Below are 21,169 nucleotides of genomic sequence, written 5' to 3' on the forward strand. Positions count from 1 at the left end.
TAATGTTGCTGGTGAGTGATGCAGTCTGTTTGCTTTAAATAGTGTGTTTACTTGCCTGCATTTATGTTGAGTAGGTGGCTTTTTATATTTATAACAAATTTTCATTTTTTAAAACCATTTGAAGATCTGCTGGGTAAAAAATTGCAGATTATCTTTCCCTTATGCTTCCTTCTGCACCTCTGTTAAAAATAATAATAATGTTATCACATCTTTCCTAGTGCATCATCGACTTTGTTGATCTTATACAAACACAGATGTAAATGAAAGCAAGTACAGAAATAATGCATCTCAAATGTACTTTCTTCTCATTTTTTTGAAAATGAATATCTGATTTTCAGACTTGTGTAGTACATGCAAAATACATGTCTGATTCCACTCCTACTGAATCATCTGAATCACTAACTAATGGCAAAAGGAGATGCAGACTTGAGCATCCCAGCATTTTCTATTGCTTATACGTCAAGCACTTGAAAGAAAATTGTTTGAGGTTGTACTCATCAGAGGTCCTTACTGCCACCCAGAATTCATAACATTTTGGGAGTTTCCTGCCTCTAGTCTTGCCCTGAATTAAGTAGGTAAGTGTATGGGAAGAAATCTGTAACTCTGGTTTTTAACTGGCAGTTAATATCTGGATTATTTTTCCTAAACCACATGCAAGTGGCATCAAGGCCAGCCCTTGTGGCAGCTCACACTGACACAACCAGGAATGGTCGTGGTTTTACTGCCTGCTCATCTGCGTGCTGGCGAGCTCCCGTGAGCCACAGGCTGAAATGCTGCTCCTCACCCCATGGGCCAGTGCTGGCCCAGCCCCACCACAGGCAGGGCTACCAGCAGGTGTGTCTTCCTGCAGGCTCAGGTGGAGATCCTGGGCTGAGTGTGGCACCAAAGCTGGAGCAGTCTGTGTCAGCAGAGTTGGGTGAGCCCACAGCAGCAGCAGCATCCTGGTTTGGGGTCATCCCAAACACACAGCCTTGCCAAGCAGGACAGGGCTTGTCTGGGCAGCCCTGGGGAGCTCCCTGGTCCCCTCCTGCCCAGGGGCAGGCTGTCAGCAGGAGCGTGGCCGTGGGGCCATGGGGTGTTCTCCTGCTGCTGCTCCTTCACAGCCTGCTCCGTCTGTTGGGATCTTCAGAGTGGAATGGTGCCAGCTCCCTTCAGGGGTGTCTGTCCCAACGTTAGCCCCACGTTCCCCCTTCCCAGCCCAGCCAGGCTTTAGGAGCAGGACTGATCCCTGTGAGCTGTGGTGGCTCCTGTGCCCTGGCTGCACAGGAACATCGATCTTGTGTTCCATTGCTTTTCTTGTCTCCCTCCTCCCTACCCACAGCCCAGGGAAGGATGGTGCGAGTTCGAGAGAGTGTCTGCATTATTTGTTTAAAGGACTGACAAGCTGCCACCCTGCTCAGGAAATTTGGTTGATTGCACATTTTAAATGAGGCCTTGGTGATTTTTTTTCGGTGATAGAACTGGTTGTTTTTTTACCCAGTGTTGCTAGGTAGAAGCAGGATCCACTTTGCAACCAGCCCTTCAGTCATGGATTCAGTCATGGAGTCAGACATCCCTTCCCCTTGTCCAGATGAAGGGGGAAAACCTGAATCAAAGATTTCAGGGGTTATTGCCCAGATTTGTGATATAGAAACTGTATTTAGTCAGTTGCTCAGTAGAAGCAGGATTCTGCTGCAGTGTAGGGGACTTTCACCTGAGGTACACAGGCAAAAGTGTTCAGATGATTGAGTCTTTATCAGAAAGGAGAGACTTAAATCACAACTTCTGATGTGCATCAGCTCTCTTGGACTAACACAAATATTTCACATTCAATTCAGCTCAGTCACATGAAGTAATTGATCTGAATTAAATAACTGCATATTTTAATGAATACTGCTGCTTAAAAATCACCATTGAAACAAAAAATAAGAAGCTTTAATCAAGCAAAACATTATAAAATAAATGGAAAAAATATAAATATGAAGTGCATAACATTTTCTTACAAGAACAGCAAAAAGTTGAGGCCTGCAGTATTTGAACTTAGGTAGGAAGAGCTAGCATATAATATGCCTTCCATTTATACTGATGTCAGGAAGAAGTCAAATTAAATGTGCTAAGTGCTTTTTTTAGAAGTAATTTTGTGCAGGTTAACTATTCAGTACTGCTGTTGTTGGATTCATTTTCAGTAAAGGCTTTTTAAAATCTCTGAATTCAAATGCTTAAAATCAAGTATAGACTTGTGAACTCTCCAGATCCCTGTGTTCTGTGTCTCGGGCACATCACAGGCTGTGAAAACACTTGAGCAGCACACACTGGGATTGATGTTGTGCTGATCACACCCCTCCCGTCCTCCTGCTTGGCAGCACCTGGGCAAGAGGAGCACTGACCAAGCTCCTCAGGTGCATGATCACCTCATATTGTTAGAGAACCTAAATGTAGTAGATAAGGAAGAAAGTTTTGGTAATTAGAACAATGTACTTAAAATACGAGTTGCTTTTTGGGGGCAGTGAAAAGGATTTTCCTATTGCTCTGATATCTGTGTAAGGAAAAAAAGGAGAAAAAGAAAAGCCCTAACAAACAGAAGAGAAACCAAAACCATAGATTCAAATGATCAAAGTATAAATAAGTGTGTCTTAGCATTGTAGGAGGTGCTTTTGACCCCACCATTGAAGTGTCAATTGCGGTTATACGGCATGCACGAAATAGAAAGTAAAAAATAGTGAGAGAAAGATCAAGTATACACTATTTTTAAAAACTGTTTTGTTTTATTTATTAGTGATAAAAAAAGGTATTTTTTTCCCATGTTGCAGTGGAATGCTCTCCCTGCTCCCGAGGTGTCTGCACCCCACTGTGGAGACGGCTGTGCCAGTACACACGGGAAACAGAGATGAAATTGGGGTCTCAGATTCATTTTATCTCCTTGCAGCACTGAAAAAAATTTAAACAAGCAAAAACTGAATTCTCTCACTGAGAATTGCTATTTGCTGATTACAGAGACAACATTTCCTTTCCCCCACTTTTCTTTGGAAAGGGAAAGATGGAAAGAGAATGACATCTTTTCTGCTGTGGTCCTTGCTGCAAAGACAGAATTGTTGTAGTCAGTGAGATTTAGCAGGTCTTTGGCAAGGCCACTTCATTTATCATCACCTCAAAATTGTGCCTCTAAGTACAGAATTACATGTTCCTGAAAGACTGGTCTCTATTGTGAGCAGAAGACTAGTGTTGAGGAGATGTCCATTCCAGTTGTTTTCTGTTCCCAGGAAAAGGATCTCTTTTTCATGTGAAACCAAGCAACACCCAAAAATCAGCACTGCAATGGAAAAGGACGTTGTGTACTTTCTCATTCTCTGCAGCGTTACAATCTCCACCCCACAGAGCCCAAGTGAGACCAGTCTCAGGATGTGTGACCCTCAGGCACCAGATGCTGCTGCTGTTTGGTGCTTTCAGGTTCCAAATATCTGCAGGGGTAGTTTGAGGGCAGAGCATCGTCTGTGCTAGGACCCACTGGTTTTCCCTGGACCAACTGCACCATCGTGGTGCATGCTTTACAAGCCATGGCCAAGGTGTTGAGAAGATCTTTCCAACTCCTCCTGCTGTAGAACTGTTCCAGGGATGGACTAAAGGATCTGCCTGAGGTGATGAGGTCATGAAAGCCCAGGAAGACCAAATGAGAGCAGAGTGCTTATGCTGGAGATTTCTTCTCAAGGGAGCACCTGTACTGCTGCATATCCTCAGGTGAAGCAGCATCTTGTTTCCAGGCAGTGTCAGGAGTACTGTGTCACTGCATCACTCCTCTCTTTTCCTGGAAAGCTCAAGTTTGAGAACACTTAATGTCTAGGGGCACCCAGGATGCATGGCAGATAGAGAGATTTCCTAAAACAGATGGATAGGAAATCTATGAGGTGGTGTTACCTTCTGTTACCTGAATTGGAGAAATATTCTGTTCAGTATGAATATTTTTGGGAACTTCCTGCTTGTGATTCCTATTGCCATCATCATCAGGAGGATCAAAATGGAAAACTATGAATTTGATCCTCTCCATGTCTCCATATTGGCATCAGCTCAAACTGCAGTTCTGTTCTCAGAGCAATGCAATTTCCCACATCCTGATTCTGACCAGGCCCTTTGGGAGTCCTTTTGTCTGGAGCTCTTTTGAGTCCTCCCTGGAGAAGATGGAGGTGCTGGGAACTGCCACCTTCAGAGCTGTTTTGGGTCTGTCTCCTCCCAGGCACCCTGTTGGTCCTCCTTGTGTTCCAAGAGCTGTTTGTGGGAGCCTGGTTTGAGAGAGAGGATGGGAAGGTATCACCAGAGCTGGGATGATTTAGTTTGCCTTTGCCCAATGGGCCATTTATCAGCATGAAAGAAAGTTGAACCAAAATTCTGGCCCATACCCAAAGACTGGCACTCAGCCTGCATTGAAATGTGATTTATTTTTTCCTGGGTTAAAGATTTTGGGAATTTCAGAGAAAAAGTTAAGATCCCCAATTAAGCCTGACAAATTTCAGATATTCATCTACATCAATATTATTCCAACTCAGGGATTATTTCCCTATTTTATTGTTTATGGCAGCATCAAGAGAGCCGTGCTGTTTCTCCAGGATGCAGCTACTGGTGAATGGTTTTAGGTTTGTGATTCAACTGAAGCATTGAATTTCCAAGAAGCAATTAATTTCCAAGAAGCTTTAAATCTGGATTTCATTGCAGGGAGACACGTCACATTGTTGGCACATACCTTACACGGCTTCTTTTAGCCACAGGGACTTTGGCAGATCAGACACCACAAGAGTGAGGTTCCGTGGACTTTGTTGTCTCTTTTTAATTTATGTTTCTCTTTCATCCATTTTGTACTGGTGAAAAAGGATGCAGTGTGTTGGCAAAGGAGCAGAGCTGTTGATCCCGTGTGAATGGTGAGGAGTGGAGTGAGGGTGTTGCCCTGGCTCGTGTCTCAGCAGTCACCCAAGCACCACGGTCCGCGGGGGATCCGCGGAAATCCCAGAGCAGTGCCCGTGCCCGGGCTGGGCTGGGGGCTCCAACAGCTGACAGTGACACGGACACCCCTCTCCCCCATCTGGGGAGGAGCTGAAGGCTCCCCACAGCCCTGGCACCCTCCGTGGTCTGCCTGGGCTGGGCTTGTGCAGCCCTGACCAAACCACAGCCCCCCAAACACAGGAATAGTCTCGGTGACGCTGCAGCAATTCTTGGCAACCTATTGACCCCAAAAGGCATCTCAGCATGTCTGTGCACTGGGGCTCAGGTCCTGAGCTCCCTGTCTGTCCGTCTGTCCGTCTGTCTGTTCTGCAGAGGCCTGCTGGGCAGAGCTCTGCAGTAACTCCGTGTGTCACCACAGCAAACGCTGCAGGCACCTTGTCAGAGGAATGACACCAGAAAAGTATTATTCCTGTTTTGAAATTACAATTCTATCTCAAAACGGGGGTTTTTACAATTAACTTAGACCAGTCTAAGACGTTTTTGGCAGTAACGTGCCCTGAAATTTCCCTTTATTTTGTTACTGTACTTTTGGTTTTGTCCCTGTCCTCATTTTCTCACATGTAATTCTGAGTCACTGTTTATTATTTTTCTCTTCACCAAGGATTACTGGAATCTAAAAGGTATTTCAGACAACTCAATCAAATAGCTAAAAAGAGTTTCTCTTCAAAGTAAAGTATTATTCCCTTTTCAGTCATATAGAAAATAGTCAAAAAGTGAAATCTTGATGCATCCGATGAGAACAATAGATTTGTGTTCATCCTTTCCTTCTCTAAATTAGAAATCACAGTATAGACAATGGGATTTCTAAATCATATATTATACCTTATTCTCTGGTGGGAATAAAATGTTCATGTTTGCCTCCTTTTCTCTGTTTAACTTTGACTGCTGTGAACACTAGGAAGAATAACCCTGCAGCTTTTCTTTCTTTTTTTCTTTTTTTTTTTTTTTTTAATCTATTCACTTTATACTTTTCAGACAGATTTTTCCCCGGGGTGAAACAAAGGTTAACTGAAATTTCCTCTGTTGTGTACCTGAACGAATCAGCAGTTTGAGAAGGAAATCCCATTGATGGGCAAAGAGAGTGACAGGCTCTATTTAAAGAATTCCCCCGACTGTGTGGTAGACCAACCATGCCATGAATTTAACTGTTCCTGTGGTCCCCATACTTGTACCCACCAAAAAGAGAGAAAAACCTACTTTGTTCTGCAAATGTTGCGCTAAGCTTTGAAAATCATGAGCCGCTGAGTTTTGTGAATTAACATGGCCAGCAGTGGCCAGTGCTGAAGGAAGCAGTGTTACAGCACAGACAGAAAACAGACAGGAAATTATGCATACTTACATAATGGAAAGGGCACCCTACGTGTTCATGTTTAGCATGTGTCCCTGCATTTCAGCGGTTTGGTGGTACTTATGTTCCACAAAAATAAGATTTACAGAATTGTCTTTTGCTTTGCTCACTGCAGATTTTTATTCCCACTTGGTCCATGAGGCGCTCTACCCACCCAGAGCTGCTGTAATAAATGGAGCAGAGGGAGGCATGGAAGGGCACCCGTGTGGAGGGCGTGCAGGATGGGTCTTTGGAGAGGTGGTGTGGCACAGAAATGGGGTACAGGGCCAAAATGTGGTACAGGGACCCGAGTGCCATCAGCAGGATATTCTGACACGGCAGTGATTTCTGTATTTGTTAATGTCTGCTTTAACACCAAAAACACACCTGTGCCTGGTGAGGTGCTCTGAGCTTCTCTGTGCCGTGCCCTGTGGCCTGTGGTGTCCCTGGAGTGGCCACCCCAGCCCAGCCACGCTGCTGGGGGATTACAGCACCACTCCTACCCAACTGCCAGCCCTTTTCTCTCTGGCAGTGATGCCTGAGTCTCCCCCCATGGCTCAGAGCTGCACAAGTTTGTTTAAAGTAACTTCTGCAGCTCCTGGGAGGGGGGTTCCCACTTTTACAGAGCTGCTCAGAGGTGTGTGAGTTTGTTTCTGTTTGAACTCTGGTTTGCTTTTGGCCAACTCAGCCTTTGCTTCAGTCAAGTGCTTACATTTTAATTACTTTCAAAATGGGTCGAGTATTGTTTGTTGGATTTTGTGATGCTCTTCAAAAACGGCAGATAAAAGTTGCTAAAAATAGAGCATTGCAGGGATTTCCCTACTGCCAAAACATGTGCACATCACTGGCACATACATAATTTTAGTATGAAGGGGAGAGGCAAGAGAGCCTTTTTTTGCCATGAGAAAATGTCTCAAATTGAACTTCTGTCAACAATTCCATCGACTGACTTCCCTGTGGGACTTCCAGATCTCTTTTAAAGCTGTCTTAAAGAGATATTGACAGGTATTCCATTAAACAGCAGGTGTTTTGCTTTTAAGTAAATAATTTTTTATGTTATCAAGGAGAAGATGGGCAATCCCTAGAAATGTCCAAGGACAGCACCCCAGGGTTGGTGCTGTTGCTCTCTAAGGGGCAGCTGGGCTGTGCAGAGGGGGCTGCAGCCCCACGGCCAGCGAGCAGCTCCTGCGGGGAGGGGTCCCTGCTGGCATGGGCCTGGAATTCCATCGAGTGGGAGTTTCTGCCAGCACAAGCAGGACCTGCCCCTTGTCCATCGTGTCAGGTGTGCAAGCACAGGTGTGCACACACAGAAACGTGCACAAGCCCCAGGCAGGGCCCTGCACACACCCCCGTGTCTGGAAACACCTCTGCCAGGAGGGAAAGGTGTGTCCTGGTGCACAGACACCCAAATTCCTCTGCCTCTGCCAGGGCTGTTCCTGCAGCCACGCTCTCATTCCTTTTTCTCTTGTGAGGAGGGCTACGTGGGCATAGAAAATGTAAAACTCATTACAGCAAGCTGCATGACTGTAAGACATGAATCACTTCAGGTCACTCACAATCAGGAATCTTCAGATATATGTAATATGTCACAATGTGAAATTCGTACAGATCTAGTGATTTTTAGGGGTTTTAAGGCTTACAATTTTTAAATGCTCTTCCACTAGCAGCAGAAGCTGTGTCCTGGTATGGTAAATATTGTTCAGAGATATGTCTGAAACAGTCCTTGCCACGGAAATCTTACAGTGGAATATAATTAGAGTTCTCTATTCTGTAATATGCTATACTAATTAGCAGTAAAAATCCAATTTTTAAAGCCCAGCTTTGAAATGCGTTTGCCCTTCAGGCCACGTATCATTGTGCCACAGCTTGAAGTGCCCTGTTTCACTGGGCTGATCATAAAATAAAATAAGTAAAATACTTCTCGTCATGTATTTTCCAATTAGAAGGAAGGGGGACATGACCACTTGCCTTCTTGTTTTGGGAAATTTAGTGTTTTATTTTCAAAGTTGGATGTCTGTGCTCTGCAGCCTGTCTGTTGTTGAAGAAGGTGATGACACGAACCCTTGCAGGGCAGGCGTGTGTAAGGATGTGTTTTCCCCCAGCCCTGCTGAGTGAAACACGAGTGTGATTTTTGGGGAGGGGGTCACAGCCCATGCCCAGCAGTGCCCTGCCCTGCCTGGCCAGGGCAGCCTGATCAGCTGCCTGGCTCCCTGGTGGAGCAGCACGGCAGATAAGGAAATTTTGTGAACCGTTTATTGTTTATTCTGACTCAGTGTTTTGTTCCGTGGAAGCAGATTGTCCCTCCGGGCAATTTCAGGTTTTGACTGCTGGTCCTCCTTCTCCCTCCTCCCCTCCTCTCCCTGTCTGGGATGAAAGAGGGGAGGTTTGAATGCACATTGAACAGTGGTCCTAAATCTGGCTTCACCCCGAGCGCTGCTCAGAAATTTACATTTTCATGCTGGTGGAAGGATACATGTGAATCTCAATGATCTTTCAAAATTTTTCTTTAAATAAAAGCAAAGCTGTTGCTCGCCATTCATCCCATTGTGCAGGGGCAGAGGACAGCCAAAATGTGGTACTTGATAAAGGAAGAACCTTGTGCAAGGCTTCCATTTTCATACAAATAGTTTGTATTTTACATCCTCCTCTTCCCTGGTCTGCAGTTTGACAACACCATTGTCTATAGTATAATTACAAGTTAGTAAAAATACAAGTATATATAGTACAAATACAAGTATAAATACTAGAAGTTTATACAGTAAAGTCGGTTGTATTTTTTTAGTATAGAAATATATATAATCATAGTACAGGAATTCATCTTAGTATTAAACTTAGTGTAGAAATTAATATAATCTTATAAAGGAGATAGCATTTAACAAACGAAGATGAGGAGAATTAAAAGCACAAATATATCAAAGATGTTCTTGGTTTTATTTAACTGACAGAAAGCTTTAGGTAAGTTTTGTATATGAAACTTCCCCACCAAAAAAGGGGTAAATCTGGACAGGGATCGTCACAGTAAGTCTTTGAACTGCTGTTCTCTGAAGAGTAAAAATGAAACTAAAGCAAATGCAAAAATAAAGCAATGACAGCCGTTCCTTCAGGCAGAAATGCGCGTTCTGTGTGCATGCCCGCGTTAAAAGCAGGCTGGAACGCTGTGCTGTGCTGCTGCCCTTGGAGCACCCCAGGTGCAGGGGTCTGCCAGGTGTGGCGGGGATGGAGCCCCCGGCCGTGCTCTGCGGCTGGGAAAGCATCGTCCTGGGCCAGCCCAGCCTGGCCCCTGGGCCACCCCGAGTGACTCTGGGTGCCACCTGCCCACCTGCCCCCGGGCACAGCCACTGCCCGAGGCCGAGCCACCAGGAGGGAAACCCAGGTGGCAAAGGAAGGGGAGGGGTGCAGAGAGCGTGGCATAGGGGACCCCAACCTGCCAAGCTGCTGCTGCTGCTGCTGCTGCTGGGGAGCCAAGGGAGCGGCCAGGACACTGCAGGAGTGGCCAGGAGCCACCCACCAGGCACGGGCAGTGCCTGCGGGACACTTTAAATCACCCAAATAACCAAACAAAATCAGAAGGAAGGGAAAGTATCTGTCAGTTGGATAAGACTTTTGTGATTTATTCTATGACCTAGAGCCAGGCATAACGCTGTGTTCAGCGAGAAATATTGTTGCAGATTTTTCTCTGTGTGTCTGCAGCAGGATTTCACCTTGGTTGCAGAGGCAAAACTCTCCCTAGGTGTTTCAGTCTGAAGAATTTATTGTGTGTGAAAGCAGAGCCTTATGCAATCTATTGTGAATTAGAATTAACTTTTAGATCACCAAACAGATTTAGTAAGGGGAGATTTTCTTGTAATATTTCATTCAGCATTAAAGCTCTTATATCTATTTTCTGAGTGGAGCAGTTTTAGCTTCTTGTATTAGGAGTATTTGAATCATTGTATCATGGTTTTCCCCTGTGAAGCTGGGGATTTTGACAGTGAAGAAGAGAAACTTGGTTGGTTTGCCCTCAGGAAGGACATGCCTGGTGATTAACAGGAGTTAATTCGCTGGTAATTTTGATCTGTGACCATTCTGCATGTGCATTTCTGTGCAACACAGCACTTGTGGTGCTGACTGCCAAGGCAGAGCTTTGAATTACAAATACCCTTTTCTTTATGAATTAATTTCCTTAACAGTCATTAAAGCCATAAATAATGCACTCAAATATGACAGTGCTTCCTTACTTTTAATAATCAGGCCTCAAAAGGCTTGATTTTCTCTGGAGTATCCCCACAACTTGCTCCTGCCGTGGGGTGTCACTGTCCCACCCGTGCCCCTGAGATCCGCAGAGATGCTGGGGGACAGTGCAGGTGGGTGCTGCAGTCCTGGCACTGGCAGTCACTCTGTGTGCCACAACTCAGGGGCATACATCACTCACATCGCTTTTTTACCTGGCCAGGTAGTGCATTATCAATGTCTCGGTGACAGTCGTTGGCATGAGCAAGTGTTGAAAATAAAAATACTTGAGGGTGTTGTTCAGGTGAGAACAGGTGTGAGCCCTGACTGTTGAATGAGGAGCAGCAGTAAGCAGGTAATGTGCCCTAAAGCACCTGAGTGATCTTGTATCCCAATACTGCATCACACACCTCAGCCGAAATTACTGACCTTTTCCGTAAATGAAGAGGAAGACATAAAATTACAGATTATATCATTTTAATTTTTAGTCATCCACCTTCTAATGGAAATGAATAGTACAATCAAAAGTAGAGAAATTTTTGCTGTCTGTAAATTGTGATGATGTTGTGATTTGTGTAAGTCATATGGATGCCTCAGATTCAGATGTGGGATCGGGATGGGACAGGTTGTATTTGAGAGCTGGCAAACATGCAGGGTTAATTTGCTCATAGGCTGTAATGTTAGCTGTAAAGTGCAGGTAAGGTGAGCACCTGAGCTGAGGTGGATCCTTGTGCAGCAGCGAGGAGCTGCTGGGGGAGCACAGCTGTGTGTGCAGCCAGAGCGCTGAGCCGTGTTCACATGCAGAATTTTTAACAGCTCGAGCTGCATCCCTATCCCTTTAGCTTATTGCCCTTTCATTTCCTTCTTGGTTTGTTTCCTTTGACTCCTGCCAGCCCAAAGGCTGCATGTGAGAAGGTTATGGCGTGACAGTCGATAATTCAGTGTGTCCTGCTGATTTATTGCACATTACCAAACCCTGTTTGGAAATAGATTTGCTCAGATTACAGTCTGGGTGCCTGAGGTTATGCTCAGTCGTGTTGGCATGCAGCAGTCAGGATGCAGGGCTGTAGACACAGACTTGGTGAATTCACAAGGAGGAAAAGTGTCTGCTCTGCACTAACTTAACTGTGCTCCCTCCCAGGCTTGCTGGGCTGGAGCTGGCCATCCCCACCAACCCAGGCAGGGACAACTCCAGTGGCTGGAATCAGCACGTTTGGAGCCCATGCCTCTGGAAGATTTAAATCCCCACCTGAATTTAAACCCCAGAGGTCAGGACAAGGGTGTGGTGTCGGAAAAACTCCTCCCAATAGTTGCACCTGTGCTGACACTCGAGTAACACAGGTTTGGTGCTCAGTGGGTCAGTAGCTTTCCTTTACCAAAGATGGAACTAGTTTCTCTGCTTTAGTACCTCAAAATCTGTTAGCAGTTTCAATAACTGCAGTAATCATCATGTTGAATATATTATAGAAAAATATTCATATAAATTAAATATAATTAATTATAATTTTGTTTTCCAGGAAAAATTGATGTGAACTGGTCCATCTCTCATAAAGACTTAGAGGTAAATAAAGACAACCAAATTTTTCTACAGTTCTTTTTTGTGTTGCTTATAAAGTAAACGGGATTGAAAAACCCCTCTGTGGTGTTTCTGTGGGATGATTATCAGTGTCCTCCAACAGAAGGAAGCAGTTGTTGAGTTGGGGCTGGCATAGAGGCAGGAAGGGACAGGGATGCCAAGAGCTGGAGTGCTCCCACAGACTGGGCAAGGCGGACACCAGCTCCTCCTCCCTGGTGTCTCTGGAGCCCCAGAGCTGTTTCAGGGCGGGCTGGTCCCTTCCAGGCAGCCTGGAGCCAGCAGAGTGTGGAGCCTCCCCGGGCTCGGTGCAGGGGCAACGGGGGACACTGCAGCCTGGAGTGCTGGGGCATCCAGGAGGAGTCAGCTTCAGCTGCTGTGTCCAGCTCCTTCCCTTTTTCTTTCCAATGTCCACTACAGCTGATACAATCAAGGGACATTAACAAATTCTTTCCTTGAGGAGAAATAGTATTTTTATACCTCTCCTGTTCACTCATCCAAAATTTCATGTATTTTTTTTAAACTCGTGATTTTTACTAGGCAATGCCAGTTGTAGATAGGATTTTCAATTCTGGCTGCCTACACAGAAAGTCTGTGTGAGGTCACTGGGAGAGACACAGTTGTTTCCAGCTTCTCTTTTTTTGTTTTGTTGTGTTTTTTTTTTCTTTTTCCTTTTTAAGTCTTTCTTTACAATTGCAAATTGCAGATTTCATCCAGACTTGTATAGCATTGTACTTTGTCCAAGCAGTTTGCCTTAATGTGCACCAGGGAATATGTAACTTGCATTTGCAATTTGATGTTCATTATATTTGTGATCTGGAGAAAATTGCAGTTTGTCCTGACATAGCACAGTGTGTAAAAGTATCTTGGTTAATTCAGGGAAAGCTTCACATCTGCAGTTTTAAGTACCAAAACAGAATGTCCTGAAACGGAAGTTCAAACAAGAACTTTTCTTCCAGACAATGCAGGTTTCTCTGTAACAGAATTACCCATTCCAAACCTGGATGTGTAAACTGCACATGTGAAACATTAGATTTCTGCTGGATCACTGCCAGCAGTGACCTTTATAATTCCCAGTTCCCAAAGCACAGAATCTCAAGTGGTAAATGCATTTCTCTCTCTGTTTCACCAGGCACAGATCTCCAACTATGCGGGCGTGAGGCACAGCAGCATGCGGTACTACTCAGCTGCCAAAAATGTTACTTGTAGGAACTGCCACAGACGAGGACATTTGTCCAAGAACTGTCCCACTCCGAAGGTAAATGCAACGCTTAAATCATTTGAACATTTGGCTCTTTTCCTCATATACCTTTGTGCTTGCTGTTAGAATCATTGTTTGAGTGCTTTACCCTTTCTTTGAGGCAGTGCTCTGACTTGCAGGACAGCTTGCACAAGAGCAGTTTACTTTATAAAATTATCCCTCTGTTTGGTGATGTCATTGCTTTTACTGTTTTTATAAAAGAAAAATATGCAAAGTTATATCATATAGAATCCGATTGAATGGTTTGTATTGGAAGAGATTTTAAAAGATTAACTCATTCAACCCTCCCTGCCCTGGGCAGGAACAACTTCCACTAAACCATGTGGCTGTAAACTGAACAAAAAAAAAAAGTATCAAGTGCCATGCAGAAACATCTTTTTTTTCGTATGCTAAAACAGTCAGTAAGTGTTAAATATTTCTCAATTGTACTTTCAACAAGGAGAATCTATGGAATCAGAAATACAGCCTTAGTAAAGTGAAAGCAGAAAGTATAATGAGCCATGATACGAACAGTGTTAAAAACCGTGGACAAGACAAAACTGGAGCTGGCTTTAAGAAGCTCAGGTAGATGCCAAATATTCCAAAAGTGTGTCTTGTGGCTAGAGGTTTAAAAGTCAGTCAGTCAGGTGGGAGCCATTGCACGACAGCCTGGATTTACCAACCCCCATAACAGAATCTGTAAAACCCTCAGTCCGTGGGGCTGTTACCCACGAGGACACTCAGAATGAGCACATTCCACACAACCCTCGGGGGGAAATACACTCACTGCCTCTGCAGAGATACAGGTTTGGCCTCAGAATAGTTGTGTGTGTGCTCTGTTTGTCACCCCAAGTGCTGAACTGTGTGTTGGGATGCCAGCCGAGTGCCCACCCCGTGTCAGGGCAGGAGAGCTGGAGGGATCTATTGGAACACTGTCACTTACCGTGATTCTGTTTCTGTTTGTCCACAGAAAGTTCCCCCTTGCTGTCTGTGTGCAGGAAGAGACCATCTGCAGCACAGCTGCCCAGCACGTTTCTGTCTGAACTGCTGCCTGCCCGGGCACTATTTCAAGGAATGCCTGGAGAGAGCCTACTGGAACAAACACTGCAACCGCTGCGACATGAAGGGCCACTATGCTGATGTGAGTATGGCCCCTGGCACAGAGATCAGCCGTGCTTTGCTTGGTGTCTGCCAGAACCTCAATTTACAGTGCTACAATCTCGTCATATTTCTTTGATTTTACATAGAGCCTGTTTGTATTAGCGTATGAAAATGCTGTGTTTAGTCACTACTTTACACTGTCAGAGTTTACATGGAGAATGGTTCAAAGAAAACAAACCAAAGCTTTGTCAACACTTGGTCTTTAGTTTGGTTCAGTTTAGCAGAGGTGGACAAAAATGTCCTTTTTCCTGGGGAATGAAAGGTGTAGGGAGGTTGAAATCAGCAGACGCAGCATCTGCAAATGTACCAGCAAGAAGTAAAGAGCAACTCTGATGCATCAGGAGTTCTAGGTCTATGTTTTTTTCACTATGATTAGATATTAATCAGTGAAAATACTATTGGAAGTAGTTTGAAGACTTTGAGTTTGACAAGATCTACTAAAGTAAAGCATAGAAGAAAAGTAGAGGGAGAACAAAGGCTCTTTCTTTCATCTTGTATTACGTTATTGTGGTTTTATATGTCACTAAAATTCAGTCCTATATGTAGCAGTCAAGCTTTTATGATAATCTTTTCTCTTGAATTAAGCAAAAAAAAAAAAGGATAAAAGGCAAACTGCGATAATTTTGGCATACTTTCACACTTCAGTTTCTATCTATAGGTATGGCCTACGTGTTTGTTTTCCAAATACGCCTGTGGGATTCTATAAACACTGGATTTTTTGAAACCCAGAAATATTTGAATCTCTTCCTAAATGTCTTCCTCCTGCCTTTACTTCTTCTGTTTGGTCAAAGAATATGTCACAGTGGTACGTGAGATGTGCAAAGCACAACTGGCATATTTGGGACCTGCTATTTCTTATGATATTTGAATTTGTTCCAGATGTACTTTTGCTTATAGCTAATGTGCCCACAATACCTTTAAAGAATGTGGATTGTACATTTCTGCACCCTCATTCTGGTAGGCAGCAAGACAAATTTGCAAACTGTAATGAAGCATCTTTTCTTTGGCATCTTTTCTCTTTTGCATATTTTATGACACCAGTTCTTATAAACTGCTGTTCTTTTCTTTAAAGAATCATGAGTGCTCTATCATATAAGCATTTAAATCCTACCTGAGCCGTGCAGCTTATTAGGAACATCACAGCATATATTTTTTCTGCTCATTTAGGTCCTCCTTAAATCAGAAAGGTTTTGCTTTGAAACTTGGGGCAGTTCTTGTGCACTCCTGCATGGGAGGTGTGAGGCTGTCTGTGCCATTCACCTGTGTGAAGGCAGGAGCTCACCTGCCCAGTCCTCACAGAGAGAGATGGCATGGCAGAGCAAAGGCAAAGGAATCAAAACCAACAGTAAATCTTTCCTGAGATCAGAGCAGAACGCCTGTGAAGCCAACAGGTGATCAGGACACTAAGGGAACGCTTGGACAGGACAAGGTTGCTGCTGATGGCCTAAAGGTATTTTTTGGCATCTGGGATGTTCATAGCAGAAGAAATCAGGGATGTTACCATGCTGAAATCTTACTTTGTGCAGGGGAGCACCAGAGAAGTTGCCAAATAGAAGAGAACCTGTGAGTGCTAGCCTATTTCCAAAACTGGGCAACAACTGCCCAAAAGCTGGAGAGGAGCATGAGGGTGAAATGGCCCAGGCAGTGATGACAGCAGACACCTCCTGCTTGGTGCATGGGTGGTAACTGAGTTGTTAAGGCAAGGACAGCGTGTAGGCAATGTCCCAGCAGAGCTGGGGGGTCCCAGACTGCCAGCTGCACGTGTGCACCAAGGCAGGGGGCAGGAACCATGGTGGTGGCATGTTAGGATGGGTGTAAAAATATAATATACATGAGGTGATTCAAGGCTGCTTTTGTAAAAGAAATCCCAGTTCTCAGGGATCTCTGGAGTTCTTCAAAGGAGCAGGTTGACAAGCATGTGTGTAAACATGATCCAGTTGACATAGTCTACAAATTCCAAAAGGCGTTTTACAAAGTTCCTGACCAAAAGCTTTCAAGCAAACTAAACAGGCATGGAGTAAGAGGATAAAGGTGGGATATGCTAGTGTGACATGGAAAAGGGTGAACAATGGGGCAACAAGATTTGCTGAGAAGACTGAATTACTTACAGAGTCAGTGCTGTGAGCCAGCTGTGCAGAACTGCCCAAGAACTGTAAGAATCAGAGGGAGAACACAATAAAATGGCAGCTGAAATTGAGTGACAATAAATGTAAAGTAAAATAATCCCATCTTGTCATATGGAATACCAGGTTCTGCATATTACTGTTCAGGACTCAGATTCTAGTTATTAGATACGATTCCACAAAAAAAAATCAGTTTAATCTTCACAATTAAAAAAAAAAAAATGCTGGTGGAATGTTAGGATAGCAGGGGCACCTGGGCACAGCTTTGGTCTCTGTCTTCTGTATCCCTTAGCATGGCCACAACTCCTCAGGCTGCAAGGGAGGTGACAGAGGGAAGGGTCTCTAAAGAGCTTCAGAATCATCTGCCATGGGAGACAGTGGTGAGGGATCAGTTGTTCATCCTTTCTTCCAGTAGACCTGAGGAAGGCAGTAGAAGCCAGGCTGGGAAGAGGCAGTCCAAGGTAACTCTGTGGGGGCAGCAGCAGACCTGGAGGCTCCTTACTGAGGCATGCAGATCTGCCCTGCTTCTAGAGGAAATGGGAGCAGTTCGTGGAAGAGAAATCACAGAACCCCACAACCCCAGGTTGGAAGGGACTTCATGGATCATCTGATCAGCATCCCCAGTGTTTCTTGACAAAAGCCTGGTCTACACAGGATAGCCCAGACAAATTCTAAGAGTGTCCAGCTCTGGGGAATCTTCCACTTCTCTCAAGAGATGATTGTTCTCATCTTGAAAAGTTTTCTCCTGTGTCCACCTGAGATCTCCTCAGGAGTAACTTGTAGCTATCACTGCTTGTCTTTCCCATTCAACTCCTTCTAAAAAAGGGAAATGCCAATCTTCTTGTTATCAAATATATGTTATGAAATGCTTTGGATACTCAAAGGAAGTTGTAATTTGTCTTCCTCAGCAAGTTTATTCCCTTTTACTGTAACACAGTGGGTGCAGAACAGGCTCTTGTGCACAGTCTGTCGGACTGACTTTCCACTTTAGTCCAGAAGTGAATGTGAGGCAGTTCAAAGTGCTTCCTCGAGTTTGGTTAGGAAACATTCTAAGTTACTTAAAATATTCTAGGGGCATACATTTATGATCTGCCAGATCAGTCTCTTCTCCTGAGACAGCACTGAGAGCACACAGAGTCCTCTCAGCTGGAGGTGTGCTGGAAGCAGCCTGGCCTGGCATGGTTTCCTTGGGAGGGTCATAAAGGAGCTGCTTTTGACTGATTCAGTGGCAGTTAGGTGGGTGTCAGGAGCCTTGTGGTTGGTGTCAGCCTCGCCTGCCAGCAGCAGGGGTGGGACGAGGACTCCATGATGAGGGGATGTAGCAGGGAGAGGGGGCCAGGTCTCCCTGTATACGTGGGAAAACCAGCATGCAGGTGCTCAGTGAGCTGGATGGAGTCTCCCAGGAGCTGGCAGACAGCAAGGCCCAGGTGCAGTGTCTGATGCCCTGTCCTAATGGCCAAATGCCCTTGTTGTCAGCACTCCTTCGCATGAACCAGCTGGGTGCTTCGACTGGCATCTTCTCTGCATGTTCTGACAACTTTCTGGGCGTGCAAACCACCACTGGCCTCTTCTCTCCGGGGAGGTTCCTTCTGCCTTTGTTGTTTGTGGCACGGTGCTGTGGGCTGGGATGGAGGTGCTGGGACCATCCCACAGGGGCAGCTGCCGTCCGTGTGCCCCACTTCTCCTGGGCGGAGAGCACCATGTCTGCTCTTTGTCCCCAGCTGCCCGGTGTCCTTCCGCAGCCTGCACACCTCTGGCTGTCGCCATGCAGCCCAGGGCGAGCGTGTGGCCGTGTGCCCAGGGCCAGGGTGACACCAGCAGCGCCCCAGCTTTGTCTGCCCCGGCAGCGTGGGGAGAGGTCTCGACATCTGCTCGTGCAGGAGCGGCTTTGAAGGGAAGCATTGTGTGTTTTCCGCGGCAGTTCCCATGCGGAGGTGATGAAAAGTGTGTGTTTTGGCAAATCTTTTGTTTTATTGTGGTGGCTTGCAGCGGGGCAGCTCCAAGCAGCCGCTGCCTCTTTGACAAAGCACCAGAGGATTCTGTTAAAAAGTTGTGTTTAGTAATTGTAGTCGTCGTGTCAGACCATAACTGACTCGGAGCTGAAGGATTTTTGCGAGATGAGTAGCTATGCCAGCAGGGACCCAAGTCTCCTGGGCCAGCCGCGCTCTCATTAAGATTTGCCGCTAGCCGTGGCGGTGTTCGGCAAGTATGTGACGTGCATGCTGTTATTGTATGCTTGGCTTGTCAGCCTGCAGCTTTCTGACACTCACTTATGTCACTCTTTATTCAGAGACGAAGAAGCTTTTGATAATTTGACAAGACAAGCTCTTAAACGATCTAGGTCATGGCCTTCACTGTCTGTGATTGTGAACATATTTCCTGAAAGCCCTGTCACTCATCACAGCTACATTTTCTCCCGGGGAGCCGCGGGCCCGTCCCGGTCTGCTGTCAGCGCGTGCATTTTGGCGATCCGAGCCGGCTGCAGTGCGGGGTTTGTGCCGGCCGGCACTCGCCCGTTAGCGGGGCTAATCCGCGCCCCGCGCCGCTCGCCCCGCAGCGCCGCCGCCCCGGGCCCGCTCGGCAGACGCCCGGCCGAGGGGAGCGGAAAGGAGCAAAGGCCGCTTAGTGCCGGTTTTGTGTTTGCTCATTGTTGTGGAAATATGAGAACTGGTGGCAAGGGCCTCGTCTATTGAGCTCTCGAGTCCCGGTCTGCTGTCAGGGGCTGTTTGAGATTGAGTGTTTTATTTTCTTTGATGTTCACATCGGAGAATAGGGAAGTGGGAATTAAACAACAGATGCATTAAGCCGTTGTTCTGGTAAAACAATAATTAGCACCTGATAAAATTCAATATGGGTCAAAATGTGCAGCACCCAGCCTGGATTCTCCCATTATGGAGCCCTGCACTGGGCCAGCCTCAGGCAGGAGTGATGGTCCCTCCACGCTGGCTGGACATGGTCCATGGCAGCAGTTTGGGATTTGGGGGACAATGGCAGCAGTTTGGGGTTCTTGGTCCATGGCAGCAATTTGGGGTTCAGGGCACAATGGCAGCAATTTGGGGTTCGTGGGACAATGGCAGCAGTTTTTGGGGTTCAGGGGACAGCAAAGGCCAGACTGGGGGCTCCCTGGCAGGGGTGGGATGCCCCAAACCAGACCCGTGTGCTCGGCGGCCGCGCGGCGGCAGCGCCACTGCCCAATGGGGTAGGCACCTTTTGTGCTGGTACATCTGAATGCACGTAAGGTCAGACCACTGGGGCAGGAAATAAATGCAATTTTATTTTAATGTAGTTCATCACGCTGCCAGAGTGGCTGGGTACCACAAGGGTTTTTCTTTAAACGAGGGTCGTTCATGCTTAAGTTCTTTTAAATAAATAAGGAAAAGCATGGTTTTGGCAGTGGCTGTGTCTGGCTATGCTCTCTTCCATAGCAAACCTCTCTGCTTCATTTGACGAGACAGTATTTGGTAGTAATTGTTAATCATAGTATTTGTCATTCCACTATATAAGATGCAGACAACAACCCCGAGCTGATGCAAAGTAATGAGGTTCCTGGTTAAAAGCATCATCTCTGAAAAGCTGTTGTTTAACAGTCACCCCTCCTCAGCTGTTGTACCCCACTTCATAATGCTGAGCTGTATTACCCCGAGTCACCACCCGAATGAAGAAATATACTTAGCCTTCCCTCACCACCTTCTTTTGATTTTCCCTCACTCTTAAAATGTCCCTGACGATCAAACCCAGCTCTGGACAGCACCACGAAGGGCTGGGACTGTGTCTCTCCCAGGGTTTTGACAAGAGCTCTGCCAACTGTGGTTCTCACTCAGAGCTACAGATTTTTGCTCAGAGTGCTGCCTTTGTGTCCAGAGCAGAAAAAATATGCAACCAAACAATTATTCAAAAATAAACTAATTTTTATGATGATGGTGATGATTATTAAACAGCAGTCGTGTGAGTAAAGGTCATACCACAGAGTGGCATTTTGCCAGTATAGGACAACTCACTGATTGCAATTGTTCAACCATATTAGCCTGGGCACACTGTGGTAATCGAAAACTATCCAGAACTAATGCATAAATAACTGCCTGCTACCCCTGAGCCGGACCAGCACAGCTGTCCTGCACAGCTGAAACCTCCTCAGGTCTGAGGGAGATGCTCAGAGCTCTGGCACAATGTTTTTACAGGCTGCAGAGTGGTTGTATGTTGCCTCTCTGAACCCTGGCTAAGTTAGGGAAGGAGGAAAATCCTTTTGTTTGTGCTCAAAGACAGCTTGAGTGTGTAGAAACTGTCAGATCCTCGGTGAAGAATGTGATGTCCTTCACACATTTCCTTTATAGAAATATTAATATAAAACTCAAATATTTACACACAGTATTTGAATAAGAGGAGAAATGTTAAACCATTACACAGAACAGATTGTAGATTTTTCTACAGACAATTATGTTACTGTGGAATGAATAATAAATAATATCATTTCCATCACATCTGGGAAAAACACACTGTATGTGCCACAGGGTGACTGGCAAAAACTTGGATTTTATTTTGAGAGATAGTGGTTGTGGTGTGTGGTTTTT

At 45.5% G+C, this 21,169-nt stretch overlaps 1 protein-coding gene across 1 annotated transcript in view; it reads left to right on the forward strand.

Annotated features, from left to right (window-relative positions):
• Positions 1–21,169, forward strand: part of ZCCHC7 (zinc finger CCHC-type containing 7) — an 86,436-nt gene that overhangs the window by 43,330 nt on the left and 21,937 nt on the right. The window contains exons 5-7 of the mRNA XM_088157373.1: positions 12,022–12,065; positions 13,210–13,335; positions 14,288–14,458. Of these exons, the coding sequence (XP_088013499.1) occupies positions 12,022–12,065; positions 13,210–13,335; positions 14,288–14,458 (341 nt within the window). The remainder of the gene's footprint in view (positions 1–12,021; positions 12,066–13,209; positions 13,336–14,287; positions 14,459–21,169) is intronic.

Source organism: Sturnus vulgaris, chromosome Z, assembly GCF_052056855.1.
Source record: "Sturnus vulgaris isolate bStuVul1 chromosome Z, bStuVul1.hap1, whole genome shotgun sequence".
Taxonomy (NCBI): domain Eukaryota; kingdom Metazoa; phylum Chordata; class Aves; order Passeriformes; family Sturnidae; genus Sturnus; species Sturnus vulgaris.